The sequence below is a fragment of the Poecilia reticulata genome, linkage group LG21 (genome assembly GCF_000633615.1).
Source record: "Poecilia reticulata strain Guanapo linkage group LG21, Guppy_female_1.0+MT, whole genome shotgun sequence".
Lineage (NCBI taxonomy): Eukaryota > Metazoa > Chordata > Actinopteri > Cyprinodontiformes > Poeciliidae > Poecilia > Poecilia reticulata.
Genome location: NC_024351.1, coordinates 6,585,282 through 6,600,774, shown reverse-complemented (window position 1 = coordinate 6,600,774; position 15,493 = coordinate 6,585,282). Strand labels below are relative to the sequence as shown.

General features: G+C 39.2%; 2 protein-coding genes across 3 annotated transcripts; one reads left to right on the top strand and one right to left on the bottom strand.

Moving 5' to 3' along the window:
- Positions 1 to 3,148: 3,148 nt before the first annotated feature.
- On the bottom strand, positions 3,149 to 7,353 carry LOC103457598 (proto-oncogene c-Fos). 2 transcript variants are annotated; one of them, XM_008397877.2, is made up of 4 exons: positions 7,013 to 7,353; positions 6,424 to 6,621; positions 5,830 to 5,937; positions 3,149 to 4,466 (listed from the first exon to the last, which is right to left on the bottom strand). In XM_008397877.2, exons 1-4 carry the CDS (start codon positions 7,166 to 7,168, stop codon positions 3,774 to 3,776), a joined length of 1,155 nt encoding a protein of 384 aa, XP_008396099.1. In that variant the 5' UTR covers positions 7,169 to 7,353; the 3' UTR covers positions 3,149 to 3,773. The 2 variants fall into 2 exon arrangements, with proteins under 2 accessions (XP_008396099.1, XP_008396100.1); XM_008397878.2 differs by having other exon boundaries at positions 7,040 to 7,352.
- A 3,955-nt stretch (positions 7,354 to 11,308) lies between these two features.
- Positions 11,309 to 13,660, top strand: fosab (v-fos FBJ murine osteosarcoma viral oncogene homolog Ab). The gene is made up of 4 exons (XM_008397880.2): positions 11,309 to 11,626; positions 11,963 to 12,190; positions 12,288 to 12,395; positions 12,508 to 13,660. The coding sequence occupies exons 1-4, from the start codon at positions 11,492 to 11,494 to the stop codon at positions 13,129 to 13,131; spliced, it is 1,095 nt and encodes a 364-aa protein (XP_008396102.1). The 5' UTR covers positions 11,309 to 11,491; the 3' UTR covers positions 13,132 to 13,660.
- Positions 13,661 to 15,493: the final 1,833 nt, after the last annotated feature.

Genomic DNA, 15,493 nt, shown 5'->3' with positions numbered 1-15,493 from the left:
TGCACGTATCCCTTTGTGTTAGACAGCAGTGCAAGGTTGCTCACTCCCAGAATTACTCATGTTAAGAAGCCCAACCTTTCCGAATTGATTTATCCCTGTAAATATAGCACTTCCTCGGGAATATTACAGCAAGCGGGAGACAGAGTGGTCAGGAGGTGTGTGAGACAACACACCAGGAAACAGTGAACAACAGAGGAAAAAATAGAAACCTAATGGTCTGTATCCAAGCAGGCAAAGTTAACTGTGTCGCAGAGTGAGGATGAGAAGTAAATTAAGTGCAAAAGCAGTTAAGTGTTTCCGTAATTTAGTTCCTATTAATTAGGGTCATCTTATCAAAACTTTACTTTTCACTTGAATGCAGCACATATAAAAACCTGCAAAAATAATAGGAAATATTTGTTTTTTCTATGCCCTTCTGCTCAGAGGTTTCATAGAGCAACTCATAATGAATGTCATATAATTTTTTTAGAGGTTTCTTGAGATATATTTTTGTAGATTGAAATTATAATTCCAAACCCAATTTACAATAAGTCTACAAGCAAGAATTTGGTGATAAGGTTTGAATTTATTGTGGCCTTTCTACAGTCCAAAAAGGATTAAAACTATACACAGAGAATCAAATATGTGCTTACACCCTAACTAATATCTTGAAAATGTTCCTTCACAAGTTATAGAGAAACAGCACATGTTTTGTAGCTAGATGCAAGGTTTTGGTCTAATTTTGGTTGAGTACTTGACCACAGTTTTTTCACAGAAATCATAGAAGATTTTGGATTTTAATTTTGAAAGCTGGGGAATTTGAATTAAAATGTAATCATTTTTTTATATTTTATAAAACAATCAATCTCTTCTTTTACAAAGGAGTTTTTTTTATTTTGTGAACCATTTCCATAAATATAGAAAATAAAGAAATACATAGTAGCCCATTTTAAAGCTGAAAGAGATCTAATAGCTTTTAAAAGCCTTGTCCCTTTAGTAGCCTTCTGCATAGAAAGAGTGTGCATTTAACATGAGAAAATGTGAACAAGTTGAAGGGCTATCAATACTTTCTCAGCATGAAACTAACTAAAAAATTGCCTAGAAATGGCCTTCTGAGAACTATGTTCCTAAATATACGATTAATTGTAGGTTGATAAAATATAGCTAACTGAGCAATATTTCAGAAGGTGCATTTTTGCCATTAATTATTAACAAGATACTACAATACAAGTCTCTCAGTCGAAGCAAACATAAATGTTATTTGACATGTCCTGAAGAAAGTTCTCTCGGTGAAAGCCAGAGTAAACCCATGTAAGGTTAATTGCCTGTAGATGTGTGTGTGTGTGTGTGTGTGTGTGTGTGTGTGTGTGTGTGTGTGTGTGTGCGCGTGCGTGCGTGTGTGTGTATAGTTATTTGTTTATGTTGCAACCTGTTCAGGTTGTACCTTGCCTCTTGCCCAATGACTGCTGGAGAGACACCAGTGTGGATTGAGTGAGAAAAAAAACAACAAAGAACTGCAATCTATGAATTTCAACACACTGCCGAAACCATGCTCACACTAACAAACCCTCTCCACATTCATTTTTTGAATGTAATGTTTAAATATCTGTGAATTTTTGTTTTATGTAATAAAGATTATTATAACGTGAAGGTCTAGCCATAAAGGAATAAGGAATAGAGAGTATCTGTGGCAGTTTGCTTTTAGTGACCCCTGCTGACGGATGATAAAACTGCGCCTCCATGTAAAGTCGGTGTCCCAAATATTTAATGATCTGCACTCTGCAGTATGTAAGTACGTTGAATTAAAATGTAGCCGATTCACTGTGATATTAGGCTAATGTAGTAATTAAATTTTACTAGCTCGTTGAAGAACAATCATCAGCAAACGCCGTTTAAATAGCTGTTTGTGCAGAAAAGGGGAGGTAAGCAGGATTAATTATTGCCAGTAATGCTTCCAGTTTGCTGTTACGAGAAACTTGTCAATTTACCAGTTGGACCAATTACCGTAATTCACGTTGAGGGAGACTTGTATAATTGATGAGAAAAGTAGGGCTCTTGTTTGGGTCTTTTCAACAGAGCCAGTACTGAAATATGACACCCGTCACCATGGAAACAAAACAACTGCAGTCACCCAAATATGGTCAAAGGAAGCGAAAGGATACGGCAAAACGCGTGTTGACGTCACGCTCGGTCGGCACGGCACGCACAGACGTGCGTTGACTGAAGGGAATCGTGTTCCCTCCGCCGTGACAGCAAACACGGAGGTATGAATAAATAATTAACGTGCAGTTTCTGCGGCTCCCACTCGGTTTAAGCACAATTCTGCCCGATTTATGTAACTCTGAGAATAAAAATAGCACGGTGACGTATTTCTGAAGCGACATGCCGAAAATATCAATATTCTTGACGTGTAAGAATTCATTTTTATGAACAATGTGATTTTTACTTTTTCAACACCAATGTTAGATTATTCAAATTTAGCATCTGTGGTTGAGTTAGATGTTGTAAATGCATTTGATCATGAGTTATTAAGAGCAATTACTGATCTATTATTTTTAAAAATAACATTAATTGAGTAGTTTGCATTTGTCTTTAAAACAGATTTTTGATCATAAAATCAAGGGAATTAATCAGCATAGCATAGCGATAATAGAAACAAAATGCCGGGAACATGATATAAAAACCTATACATAGAGGTTTTTCAATGTGTCCTGAGCCCCCAACTTGTCGAGATTTATTCCTGTTAGGTGTAAAAAAAATAATAAAAAGCTTTAAAAATATATTAATAAAAAAATAAGATAAAAATATAAAACCATGCATACATCCCGGGCTGACTTTTTTGTAAACATTCAAACTTAAATGAATAGATTGCAGTGATTAAAAAAAATGCATGTCTTAATGGTTTTTAAGTTTGTATGTTTTCAAAAATTCACTAAATATAATGTTTTATGCATAAATGTAATATATAAATGTGGGTTTTGATTGGAGCACATGCCAATGTTATAAACTGAAACATATATAGAGATGAGAAAACAAAACCAGAGGAAATCCGTATGGAACAAAATACCTTTTCACACCATTGTAGCAATATATATATACTTTTTTTCTGTGATGAAAGAAATATTGAATAAAAACGAATAATACATACAAATTTCACAAGACAAATACATGATTTGTGAATGTTGTGTTTTATTTTCAGCAATATTCCATTTTTTGCATCAGCATCATATTTGATGAGTAAAAAAATAAACTATGCCATAAAATACAGTACATCTTGAGAAAATACATGATATGATTATGTTTTCATTTTGATTTTTGGCTATGGAAAAGCTTCAGGTGATAAATGTCAAGTCAGATCAGGGGACACCTCACAGCAAGATGTTACACCAACACTGCTACATTTTAGCATCTCTCTATTTTCACTTGTCACAATAGCACTGTTTCACATATATTAAGCTATATCAAATGTGTGTTAACTTCATATCACATTTAGATTTGTTTTTTTTTTCTTAGAAACACAATTCACCACCTTTTTGTTGGAATACAGATGACTCTTTTTTTTTGTTGTTTTTGCATGCATTTGGATCCCAGCACAAATGTAAACTCAGACAGTTGAAACAAAATGGAAGAATTCAACCCTGTCACAGTTACAGAAAACACATTGTCAATATGCACAACCTTTAATTATCAGGTTTATACATCATAGCTCACACTACAAAAGGTTATTTGAGAGAGATAGCTTGCTAGCTGGTTAGAATACAAATACTGTATATTGTTGCATAAATTATTTGCATTCACAAGGCTAAGAGTGTTGGGGAGTTCAGACTATCTTTCATCAACTCTGACCCTGCGTGACTGCCTTTGAGGGCCTCGCAGTCTTCCGCTATGGATTCAATCTCAGAACAGCTGAAGGAAAAGACGGTGCGGTAGCTGCTACAGGTGGGACTAGAAGACATGACCGGCGTGGTCAAGGACTCGAGGTCGCTTGCCACAGACTTGTAGAGAGTTTCCCAGTCTGGGAGGCAGAAGGGCCCGTTGAGGTCTATGTCAGGGACAGACGCAGCCATCTCCAGACTGGGCACCAAATCGTCAAGGTCATCTCCGTTAAGGTCCTGCAAGGCCTCCTCTTCTGCACTGGAGCACAGGAGGATGTTGGAGTTCCCCAAAATGGCCGCAGAAGCCGGGACACAAAAAAGATCAGCGTCCTGACTAGCGGGGACTTCTCCAGCAGCTAAGTTGCTCTCGGGGGTCTTTACATTCTCCATGATGGAGAGCAGCGGCGGGGAGGCCGGAGGATCCTGCAGCACTGAGTCAACATCCTCCACCTTCTCCTCCTCTTCCTCCTCCATGTCGCTGTCATCTTGTGTTGGCAGTTTGCAGGAGGACTGATGGGAAGCTAAGATGTGCTCCAGCCTTTCTTTCTCTTTCAGCAGATCAGCTATCTCAGTTTGGAGAGTTGACTTCTCCTCTTCCAGGGAATCAGTCTCCTGAGAAGAGACGGGACAAAAAGAGAAGAGGCTTACAAACAGACCGCAATAATAAAAAAAAAAAATATATATATATTTTTTTATTCTGAATTTGCAGGGTTTTGATTTTACTTTATCTGCAGGAGCTTTATTAATATATAGTTATTTAGATAGCTTTCTTTTTTTATTTTCACATGTATCTATATAAATGGGTAATATTTTGTTACTTTGCTGCTGTAACAAATGAATTTCTCCACTGTGGGATTAATATAGGACGTTTCAGTTTCATTCTATAAGAACATCACATAAACACAGTAACTCCAAAAATGTTGCTTTGCAAATTACTCCAGTTTTAAAAGTCTCAGTATTAACTTTTAAGATTTTTTTTTTTACTCATCAATTGCCTCAGTCATACATGTTGGTCTGATCCGCTTTTATTATACAAACTACTCAGATCCGGTGGGTCTACTTTTACTGATAGCAGTAAAAGTATGAAAACCCACAGTGAGGCAACATTTTCTTTTTATTTCCACCCTGGTATGTGGAACAACCTTTCGATGCATCATTTGGTCTTGCTTTTGAGCACTGAAGATTAATTATTCCTATTTAAACTTTATCTTAAATTAATTGTGTCTTTAAATTTATCACACGTTTTAGTTGACGTTTATATTTATGTCTAATAGCTGATAAGCTTACTTTTATATCAGTTTTTTTTATGAAATGTGGAATTAATCATCATCTATTTTTCAAGAAATTTACCAATTATATCAGCTGCTTAACTTAAAAATAGATTTTACCTCCTCAATACCATTTAATTTCATCAGCCTCCAATGCCACCGTCCTTTGTCTTTTTTTTTTTAAAGTCAGCTAGTTTGATATGTTAATATTAACTTTGCTTAATTCTCACCACATGAAGTTTCTTTAATTTTAAAATTCTGTAACTGTATTACAGAACTTTTGTTGGGAAGTTGACATTATTTTATGTGTCTCATTGAAAAGAAAAATGTTTTGAAAAGTTGTCAATGAACACTACTACTGTTTATTGGGAAGTGAGGGTTGGAAAAGTGGCAGCAAGATGGAAATTACAATCCATCGTATCTCGTCCTTGACTCACCTAAATTCATTTTCTACAAAATATGCATAGAAATTATTCATTTTAAATGTGTTATCATAAAAAGCATTTTGTCTTGCTCTCGTTGTGTATGTGTTGTGCTCCACACAAACAGCCCAGATTGATTGGCCTCCTATGGTGCTGAGCAGCCACAGCATGCTTTGCTTTTGCAGCCGTTAATGCCATGTCATATTAATGTCTGCCTTTCTTCGTGACGGCTTGCTTCCACTGTGGGAATGTCTTCTGCATAATGTCAAAAAACAGCACACTTACAGCTTGTAGGCTGTCTATCAGATCCCGCCGTCTGTTGCGACACTTTGCTGCAGCAATCTTGTTCCTCTCCCTCCTAATCCTCCTTCTCTCCTCGTCTTCTTTAGAGGGCTGAAATCAGTGAGACGAAAATAGGAATAATATTAAAGGAAAGAAAAAACGTCAAGGCTATACTTTTCATTCACAGCTAACTCCACAGCACAATGTCCTTTGCCATGGAAGAGAGAAAATCCTCTTTGTTGTGAGTGCTGGGAATACAGATCTTCTCGAAATGCTGCACCAACTGGAACGCGCGAGATGCACGCGAGAGCGCGCACCTCATGCAATTTTCCTTCACAGTTATTAGAGCGGTGCTCCTTTAATAAACCATTAAATATAATTAACACCCGGTGCAATTGATTTGTACTTATAGCCTAATTGCAACAATATTTAATGTCCCATTCATAACATCGCGATAACTCCAACATTAACAGAGGCACAGGTGGAGCTTGATATTAAACATGGATTCAAGGAATACACCAAAAATAAACTAAAGAATTAATTAATGGGTCACTGGAGTTTATTGCCAGTAAAAGTAAAGTATAAACCACTGCCTACCTGCTCCTTTTGCGCCTTCTTGTTGCACGTTTTTGCCCTCTTTGCACCTGTTGGGGACGACTGGTTTGCGCCATCGGTCTTGGTTTTTGCAAAGCCAGATGTGATGGCAGTCGGCTGCACCATCCACTTCAGCTCTGGCGACGTTGAGATTGCAGTCACAGACGGAACAAAGGCGGCTGGTGCAGAGCTGTCACCATCCTGGAAGATATGCACATTATGCATGGAGTCAATCTTCATAATTTGGTCGTATCTCAGCGAACAATCACGTTGACCTTAACCAGTAGTTAAATCCTGCATCAATCATTTGGAGTCGACAACAAATCTATATAAAAAAAAAAAGATAATAGAAGCAAAGCTCATTCTGATTATCACCACCATCATTCCAATAAAGGGTCAAAATTCAAATTGTATGAAGCTTCAAATATAAGTAATTTAGAGGGGAAACGACATTTGAATGCTGTTAGTGCTTCCCAGCCTACAAGACAAAGGGAATATAATGTCAAATAAATATTTACGGCAACATCCACGTCAATCAAACTGCAGACTGAAAAGTGAGGAATATTTATCTATTGTCACTACTCGTCTTCACCTGTTTAACGATCAGAATCGCATCTACCTTGGCGCTGTCCACTGACGATGAAAGCGAGTCAGGAGGACTCAGGCTGCACCCAGGGGTGTCCCCGCCAGGCGCTGCCGGACTACAGCTGGAGGATGGGTCGAGCTCAGAGCTGGAGTCTGGATGCATTTTTTTTTTTTTTTTTTTTGTATATTTCTCTCTTCTGAGGTCAGTGCATAAAAAAGTAAAGAGCCGAGCCGTGTATCCGTATACGTCTATCTATATGTTCTACGTAAACAGCAGACCCCCCCCTCCTCCCTTGAACGCCTACTTACACTCCATTTGCCAGCTTTCATAAATGGTAACTGTGCAGATATAGTGGAGAGGCCCGCCTTTTATAGTGAGTCCGAATTTTATGAATGAAATCTGTGTGGCGAGACCGAACCATTCCGCAGACGCAGCCGTGACACAGAAAATGAAGATGACGTTGGTTTTTACAATTTGGCTTCTAAATTCTTAAGGTGCCTGCACAGCGAAACTTTGAAAACATATCATTGTAACGCAAAAATATTGTCACAATTATCCAAAAATAGCATGTGGTTAATAAGTGACACCCCTATCTGCAGAAGAAGCCCACCGCCATGAATGAACTACGTCACATTATGTATGCAGCATCTGCATCACGGGTATGATGCCCCCCTCCCATATATCACGACATTGCGTTGAAACGCCCCGGATAAACCGAAAGAGCTCCTTCTATCATCCACTATATACTTCATATTGTTTTTCTTATATTAGAACAATGCTTGTATAATTGTCAACACATTCTCTCTGACAGATTGTTTATTATGACCTCACATTGCATTTCGCCCGCTTAGGACTACAGCTCTATGCAGCAACAGATCAAGGACCAAAGCAGCCAATCGCCGAATGGACCAGCCGAGCCATATATGGTTCTTCCGGAAGACCAGCTCGCAGACGGACTGCGTTTGTGCCGACAGGCGCGCGTGAGAGTGTGTACGCATCACAACTCACCGCAAAATAAAAGTGAAACGAGCTCATGAGAGTCTGCAACAGCCGTCACAAATTTTACTCAATAGCGTCACACTGAATGCTGCACCTGCTCTGAAGAGACTATTTAAAACAGCACTGAGCAAGTGTTAAATCCCCCACAAAAATGTCTGGAAATGACACATTAAGTTGTACAATACGCTTAAAATTCCACTATCTGTTAATTTTTCGTGAATAATGATTTAAGTGCTTTCCCACATATCTTAAGCCAGTTCCAGCTGGACAATGTCACAGCCTGGATGGATGTCTATATTTAGATTTTCAGATGACCTCACAGATCCATTGGTGTGAGAGGAATAGTTGCAGAATAGTTACTGGCCAGAGGGGCTGTGCGTTACCAGAGGCTTCCTGGCAGTCACTGCCCTCTCTGGGTTCTTTTACCGGCATAACACTGGGTGGTCGCACTGAGCCTATTCAACCACTTGCAAGCGATTCTAAACCGAAAGAGTTCAGATTGGCTGTAGCTGTAGCGGCAGCTGACACCGCACAGCTAAGGGCTTAATCAAATCAAAGGCATGAATGTTCACAGAGTTTAAAGTTTATGCGAATGAGGCAAACTGACGATTTAGGGTGTCTGTGCACCTCGTGGTATTTACTATGTAAATAGGTCTGAAACATACATTAAAATTTTGTGATCCTATTTGTGATTCACTTTTTAACTTTTAACGTGCAAATGACGATTTTTTGCGAAATATTTCAACAATCAAAAAAAAATCTACTTTTTTAACTAAACGGATTGACGAGGAAATAATAATAATAATAATAATAATAATAATAATAATAATAATAATAATAATAATAATAATAATAATAATAATAATACGATTTATAATTATTATTATTTATTTGACTTTAATTTCCTTTCTTTAGTCTGATCTCTTAACTTCAATGAAGCCAAGTAAAAACAAACAGTTCAGGCTGACATGGAAGTTTCTGTTCTTGCCAAGCCGTCAAACAAAAACCTGAAGTGTTGTTGGGTGTCCTGTTTCATTCCACTGCTCCGGCGGCACCATGGTGAAATACAGAGACAGCCCAAAGCGCAGAAAAATTAACAGACGTCTCACTCTGATGCGATTTTACGAGAGCACAGCTCCCCACTACCGAGGCGGATGATCGGGTTTCTCTCATTTTTTTTCTTCTCAAGTGGTAATCCTTGACAACACTGACGATCTTTGTTGCTATGCAAAACATGTACGTCACTGACGCGAAAGGGGTTGGGCGTTGCTGTGGCAACCAGGAATGTTCAACAAAACACGAGCGCGGGAATCAGAACACAGGTCGTTAACATGAACTGATAAACTTTGACACAGTACCACCATTTAATAGTTTAGACTTTCTTAATTATGAACGTTGTTTATTTTGATAACAATACAGATACTGTAGCAGTCTGGGATCCTGATGTGTTTCTTTTCTGTAAAAAAAAAAAGAAAATAGAACAAACACAAAATTTTGTGTACTTTAATATAATATTGCTAATTACTTCATTTAAATCACTGCGAATAATGATAAATATAACAGCAATGCAAATGTCAGAAAATATACAACAATGACTAACTTAATGAAAACACTTTTACCAATCTAAGAGAAAAAATTCTTGATAATCAGCTGTTATTCATATTACTGAATTGCTGAACTTTAACGCAATTCCTTCAAACCATGAAAGTTGGACGGAGAGTGAAACCTAAACATTGTGCTGTCATCATTATTGCATTTCACACATTCCTCTCAGCTTCTTGTGTAAACCTTCACGAGAATTCCCTATACTTTGGCTTCAGGAGGTAAGAGCCAGGACACTCCCAAACAAACAAGACTGCTTTCGTGGCAAACTACACGCATCAAACAGGGTCAGAGGTTGCCCCAAGGTTACACACACCCCTGGTGAGAATGCAGAAGGAACAAGTTCTGCCTGGGGATGTACAATGACACGTGCCGCCTCTTTTGTTTTGACACGTACATTTGAAGCTACAGAAGTACGTTTATACAGAACCAGTATGGTTAAGGGATGCGTCAGTGAAATATGCTGATTGGATTATTTACGATGTGTCAAAAATGGCTGCACAATTTGGTGTTGCCAAAAAAGTGCTTTTACAAGGTACAGTTGTCAGGCCTAACAATGTCACCTGTGATAGGTGAAGTGAATCCTATCTCTTTCTCATAGTACCTTTCTGTGAAAGGGATATACTACGGAGGAAGCAAACATTTTGTCCTAAAAGGTAGTGCGTCTAAAACAGGGGGAAAAAAATGCAGAAGTGTAAAAAATTGAGCAAGTCTGACAAGAGTCCAGTTGTGTTCATAAGATGACTGGGTCAAAGCGTTTCTGAAACTGCAGTTGTTGTAGGGTGTGGAGAGTATCAATCAAACATGACCCAACAGACAAGCAATTACAACGTTCTAAGGCTGACTCTTGTAAGAAAAGTGCCATAAAACATTTGCATTTGTTGGACTGTTTAGCCACAGACCAAGCAGAGTGTCCATGTTGGTCATGCTGTGTTTGATCAGTATTATCCTGTTTGACTGTTCAGTGCTGTCCAAAGCTAATTAAAATACATAGCGTGTTGTGGCAAATATAAGGATATGTTTTAATCTCAACATGAATAAAACATTAAAACAAAACTTTACTTTTACAGTTTTTCATTCAGTTACACATGCAGCTAATAATTTCACATTTGGCAAGTTAACTACAAATAATTGTATGCTCTAAAATCCTATGAGCTTCTTGAACCTTAGTAAGGTTAGAGTAAAGTTATATCTTTATGCATTTTGCTATAGCACAGTAAATTTTGTTTGTTTTGAAGTATTTTTGACAAGTAGGCTGCTATATTTTCTGACCATTCTCCTACTTATTCGGTTTTCACAACAGCCTCTGTGTTTGTTGTTCTACATAACGTCATGTAAAGCTCTGCCGATCTTGAGATGGTGTGTTTCCCATCAGGCACCGCCTTCATACAGGATGGTACACCATATTTGGTAAATGACGCGTCGGGGATCCCGCTCTGGAACATTCCATTTCTCTACAGACGAGCTTTAAAGCGACCAAAAACACTCCGTGTTTCTTCGTCAGCTGAAAGAAAATGAAAAGATGAGTTTAGTATTATTTTCTTTTAAAGTAAGACTAAGCCGAAGTGGTTGTTTTTCGGTGTTTTCTGTGTTGCTATGCAAATGTTTGGGTGGTTTTCTCCCGCGGTGTCAAGCGACAGAGTCCCGCCTCCTGCTACGTCACGCTGAGATTCTCTATAAAACGCTCCTCAACTCCAGAGTTGGCATTCAAACTTTGAGTAGCAGAGCAAGGACTACAGGAAAGCGAGCAACAGCAGCACTTTTAAGAGTTTTTCACAAACCTACTGAAGGGATTTCCTCAGCTCAAGTTTACACAGCCCCGAAGTAGAGTTAGCTTGGATATTCCGTCTTCTTTTTTTCTTATAAATTGTTACTCTCGGGACGATGATGTTCACCGCTTTCAATACGGAGTGCGACTCTTCCTCACGCTGCAGCACGGCTTCCCCGTCTGGGGACAATTTGGGATACTACCCGTCACCACCAGGATCTTATTCCAGCTTGGGATCTCCCCAGTCTCAGGTATGTCAAGTAAAAATGTTTTATTTATTTATCTTTTCTCCTTGCGAACAGCAACTTATGTAGAGCTATAGTCCAAGCTTGATTATCACACTGATTTACTGATTTCGATTGAGGGTAAAAAGTTAGAGAATGATAGGAAGATGATTGCACTGCAAATAGTGCCATGCAATCTCCATTCATCCACCTGGAAACTCCATAGAGAGTGTGTAACGTCATAGCTGACATCACACAGATATTTTTAAACAGTCCAGCTTTTTATAAACTCCTCCATTGCGACCCCCTCTCCTCCTGAACTTATACCAAATCCCCTCATGTTCTTTCCTTTATTTCTTCCAGGAATTCACTGATCTGTCAGCATCAAGTGCCTCCTTCATCCCCACCGTCACAGCTATTTCAGCAAGCCCGGATCTGCAGTGGATGGTCCAGCCTTTGGTCTCCTCAGTGGCCCCCTCTCACAGGGCTCACCCATACACCTCGAGGCCCAGCCCGGCATACCCCAGATCAACCATGAAGTCTGCAACAACCAGACCTCACATTTCTACCAAGAGGGGCAGAGTTGAACAGGTAATTACATGGTCTAATCATATAACTTAGGTCATGCATAACAATGAATGAGTTGAAAGAGTTGGAGTCTGACTGTTTTTATTATTGTTATGCGCAGATTTCTCCCGAGGAGGAAGAGAAGAGAAGAATTCGCAGATTGAGGAACAAGCAGGCAGCAGCTAAATGCCGCAACAGGAGGCGAGAGCTTACAGACACCCTGCAAGCTGTAAGTATCCCACCTGATTCCCTCTCACTTATCAAAACCTATTCACCACCAGAGCTAATGACGATAAAACAGCCATCTAAGTAACATTTCCTCTATTCTTCCCCTTTGTCAGGAAACTGATATGCTGGAGGATGAGAAGTCCACCCTGCAGAATGACATTGCCAACCTGCTGAAGGAGAAGGAAAGGCTCGAGTTCATTCTGGCGGCCCACCAGCCTATCTGCAAGATCCCTTCAGAACTGGACACAGACTTCCCCATGCCCTGCCTCTCCACCGCCGTCACTTCCACAATCACTTCCAGCCGGCCAACTTTCACCTCAGCCTCCAACTCCATCTTCTCCAGCACCAGCTCCGTGCCCTCCGCCGCCGCAGTCTCAGACAGCACGGTTAAGATGGCAGACCTGGAGGCCTCTGTTCTCGAGGAGTCCCTAAACCTTCTGGAAAAGACGGAGATGGAGACGGCACGCTCGGTCCCCGAGGTCGACCTGTCCAGCACCCTCTATCCAGGCCAGGACTGGGAGCCCCTTCACACCTCAACCAGCAGCAATGACTTTGAGCCCCTGTGTACGCCTGTGGTGACCTGCACCCCGGCATGCACCACCTACACGTCTTCTTTCGCCTTTACCTTCCCAGAGGCTGAGACCTTCCCCACCTGCGGCATCGCACACAGGAGAGGAAGCAACAGCAACGATCAGTCCTCTGACTCTCTCAGCTCACCAACCCTGCTGGCCCTTTAGAGACTCTTCCAAAAATGAACTTTCTTCCTAGAAGCACATTTTCTTGAATATGTGACAGATGTGCAGATTACAGGGCTATGGAGCAGACTTGTACCAGGAAGCAAATTATATTTATGATTTTATCTGCCTTTATGTATAGCTACTTGCCTATTACACCAATGTAGCAAGTTATTAAGCATGTTTCAACTAATACCACTTAGTCGTTCTACAAGTTCCTTATATGATTTCATGGTGCTAGATTTTAAAAAAAAGTTTATTGTTATGTGCTGAGAGCAATAGTTATTATTTGACCAAATTTGTTTTTTTGAAAGTTAAGAGTATTTGTGAACTGTTTGTGAAACTTAAAACAAAACAAAAAACAACTGGTGTGCTTTGTCTGAACCATGGTCTGAGTGGTCTATAAAACTATAATATGGAGTTTTCTGTGAAAACACTTGTCCTTTTAATTTATTAAATTTTATTTTTTTAGCGTACTGACGAATGTTGTTTGTAAGACATGTGAATAAAAAAATAGAGATATTTAAATTCATTCAATTGTCTGACTAATTTGAACTCTCGGCGTTCACATTTCTATAAAACGGGCTCAGTTAAAATATAGCAACTGTTTGAAAAGCGCTCGTTTAGAAATAGCTGTATTTTTCCTGCTCCTCTACCAGCTCTATTTATTGTTCCGTCTGTTGTCAAGGCTGGCGAAACGTCAGGGACTTGACGTCAGTGCGTTCTTTCCATTTTTTTTAATTTGCAAGCGTTGCGTGGTGACGTCTTACTTCCGAGCCCAAATATAGAGACCAATGTGGAGTCGCTGTTGCAGTCTGTCAGCAGAAGAGACTGTCCGCTCTGCACAGTTTACTCGGTTCGTACGCCTTATTTTTCCACCAAAAGACAAAAATCGTCGTCGCAGTACTCTCGTTGAAGTGAAATTGGCATGTCCACTGTAAAGGGGAAAATTACTGCGCTCCTTCCGCAATCGAGGCTGCGTTGTTTCTCACATCTCTTTGAGAGACAGTAAGCTTAGAGATTGCAAGAGGATCTGAAAGAAACGATCAAACCACAATGTATGCTGGTTTTACTTGCTGGTGTTATAATGTAAAATACAATTGCGCAAAAAAAACCAAAAAAAAAACAAAAACAAAAACAAAGAACGCAGAAAATATAAAAGGAAAAAAAATGTTTACTTGGAAATGATTTAGGCTACATGTCAAACCAGTTTGAACATGATGCACAAGGCGGGTTACAGTGCAGCACCTTGCAAAAAATATATTAAGATTTTTTTATTTTTTTTTTACAACTGCTTGATTTATTTTTGACAACGACATAAACTGTCTCACATAGTGCAATTGAACACATATTTGTGACAGTGCTTCTTGTGTCGAAAGAAGCATATTTAGTTTTCCCTCCACTTCACAATTATGTCATTCTTTGATTTTGTCACATTAAAATCCCAATAAAACACACTGATGTGTGTTGAATTTCACTTATCAATAAGTGAATCGCTTAAATAGGAAGGAATACTTCTGGAAGGCCCTTCATGGTTTCTGTGTTGAAGGTATCACTGTTATTTATATAAACATGCTTAGAATTAGTAGATATGTATAAAGTTAAATCAGGCCCAAAATCGGGATGTAGTGATGGACTCAGACCTGAACCTGCAGAGACACATAAAGACAATTACAAAGCCAGCCTTCTATTACCCAAAGAACATTTATAGGATTAAAGAACTAGTTGTTCTTTAATCTGACGCACTGTCCGTGCGTTAGTCTTTACTCACTGGTCTTACTTCCCTCCTCCTCACCAGAACCAGAACCAAACATGGAGGAGCAGCATTTAGTTTGCTCCTCTAATTTAAGTTCTGAGTTCCTTGAAATCCATTCTTTACTTAATAATAACTGGAAAATAGATTAATCCTATTTAATTCTGGATTACAACCTGTTGTTGCTTCTATTTCTTGTCACTGTAATGCAATGTTTCCTTTTTGTTTGTTTGCTTATTTTTATGACATATTTCTATCATGTCAGGCAGTTCGAGTTGCCTTGTTGCTGAAGTATGCTATACAGAAGGTGCCTCACTGAAACACATATTTCACTTGTGTTTCAATGAATATATAAATATAAATGCAAATTAATCCTGCCTGTTTCCTGATGGGAAACAGAAGACTGAACATGTATTCCCTCATTTGCAGTTATGAAAAATAATTGGTTTGTGCAACATTTTTTCTCGAAAAGTTTGTCACCCAACCTTTCTCATCCCTATGTGTAATTTTACCTCGTTGCTCTTCTCAACTTTACATCCGCATGTACAAAATGTTTCAGTGAGGGATTGCCCAATGGAGCTTTCTCAGGAAATGCGTAGTGCGTGAATGCTC

Excerpts from the sequence above, each read along its gene's own strand:
- LOC103457598 (XM_008397877.2), bottom strand. The coding sequence starts at position 7,168 with ATGCATCCAGACTCCAGCTCTGAGCTCGACCCATCCTCCAGCTGTAGT. Across the intron at positions 6,622-7,012 it reads CGATTCTGATCGTTAAACAG|GATGGTGACAGCTCTGCACC; the intron begins GTGAAGACGAGT and ends CATATCTTCCAG. Across the intron at positions 4,467-5,829 it reads TGATAGACAGCCTACAAGCT|GAGACTGATTCCCTGGAAGA; the intron begins GTAAGTGTGCTG and ends GTCTCTTCTCAG.
- fosab (XM_008397880.2), top strand. The coding sequence starts at position 11,492 with ATGATGTTCACCGCTTTCAATACGGAGTGCGACTCTTCCTCACGCTGC. Across the intron at positions 11,627-11,962 it reads TGGGATCTCCCCAGTCTCAG|GAATTCACTGATCTGTCAGC; the intron begins GTATGTCAAGTA and ends TATTTCTTCCAG. Across the intron at positions 12,191-12,287 it reads AGAGGGGCAGAGTTGAACAG|ATTTCTCCCGAGGAGGAAGA; the intron begins GTAATTACATGG and ends TGTTATGCGCAG.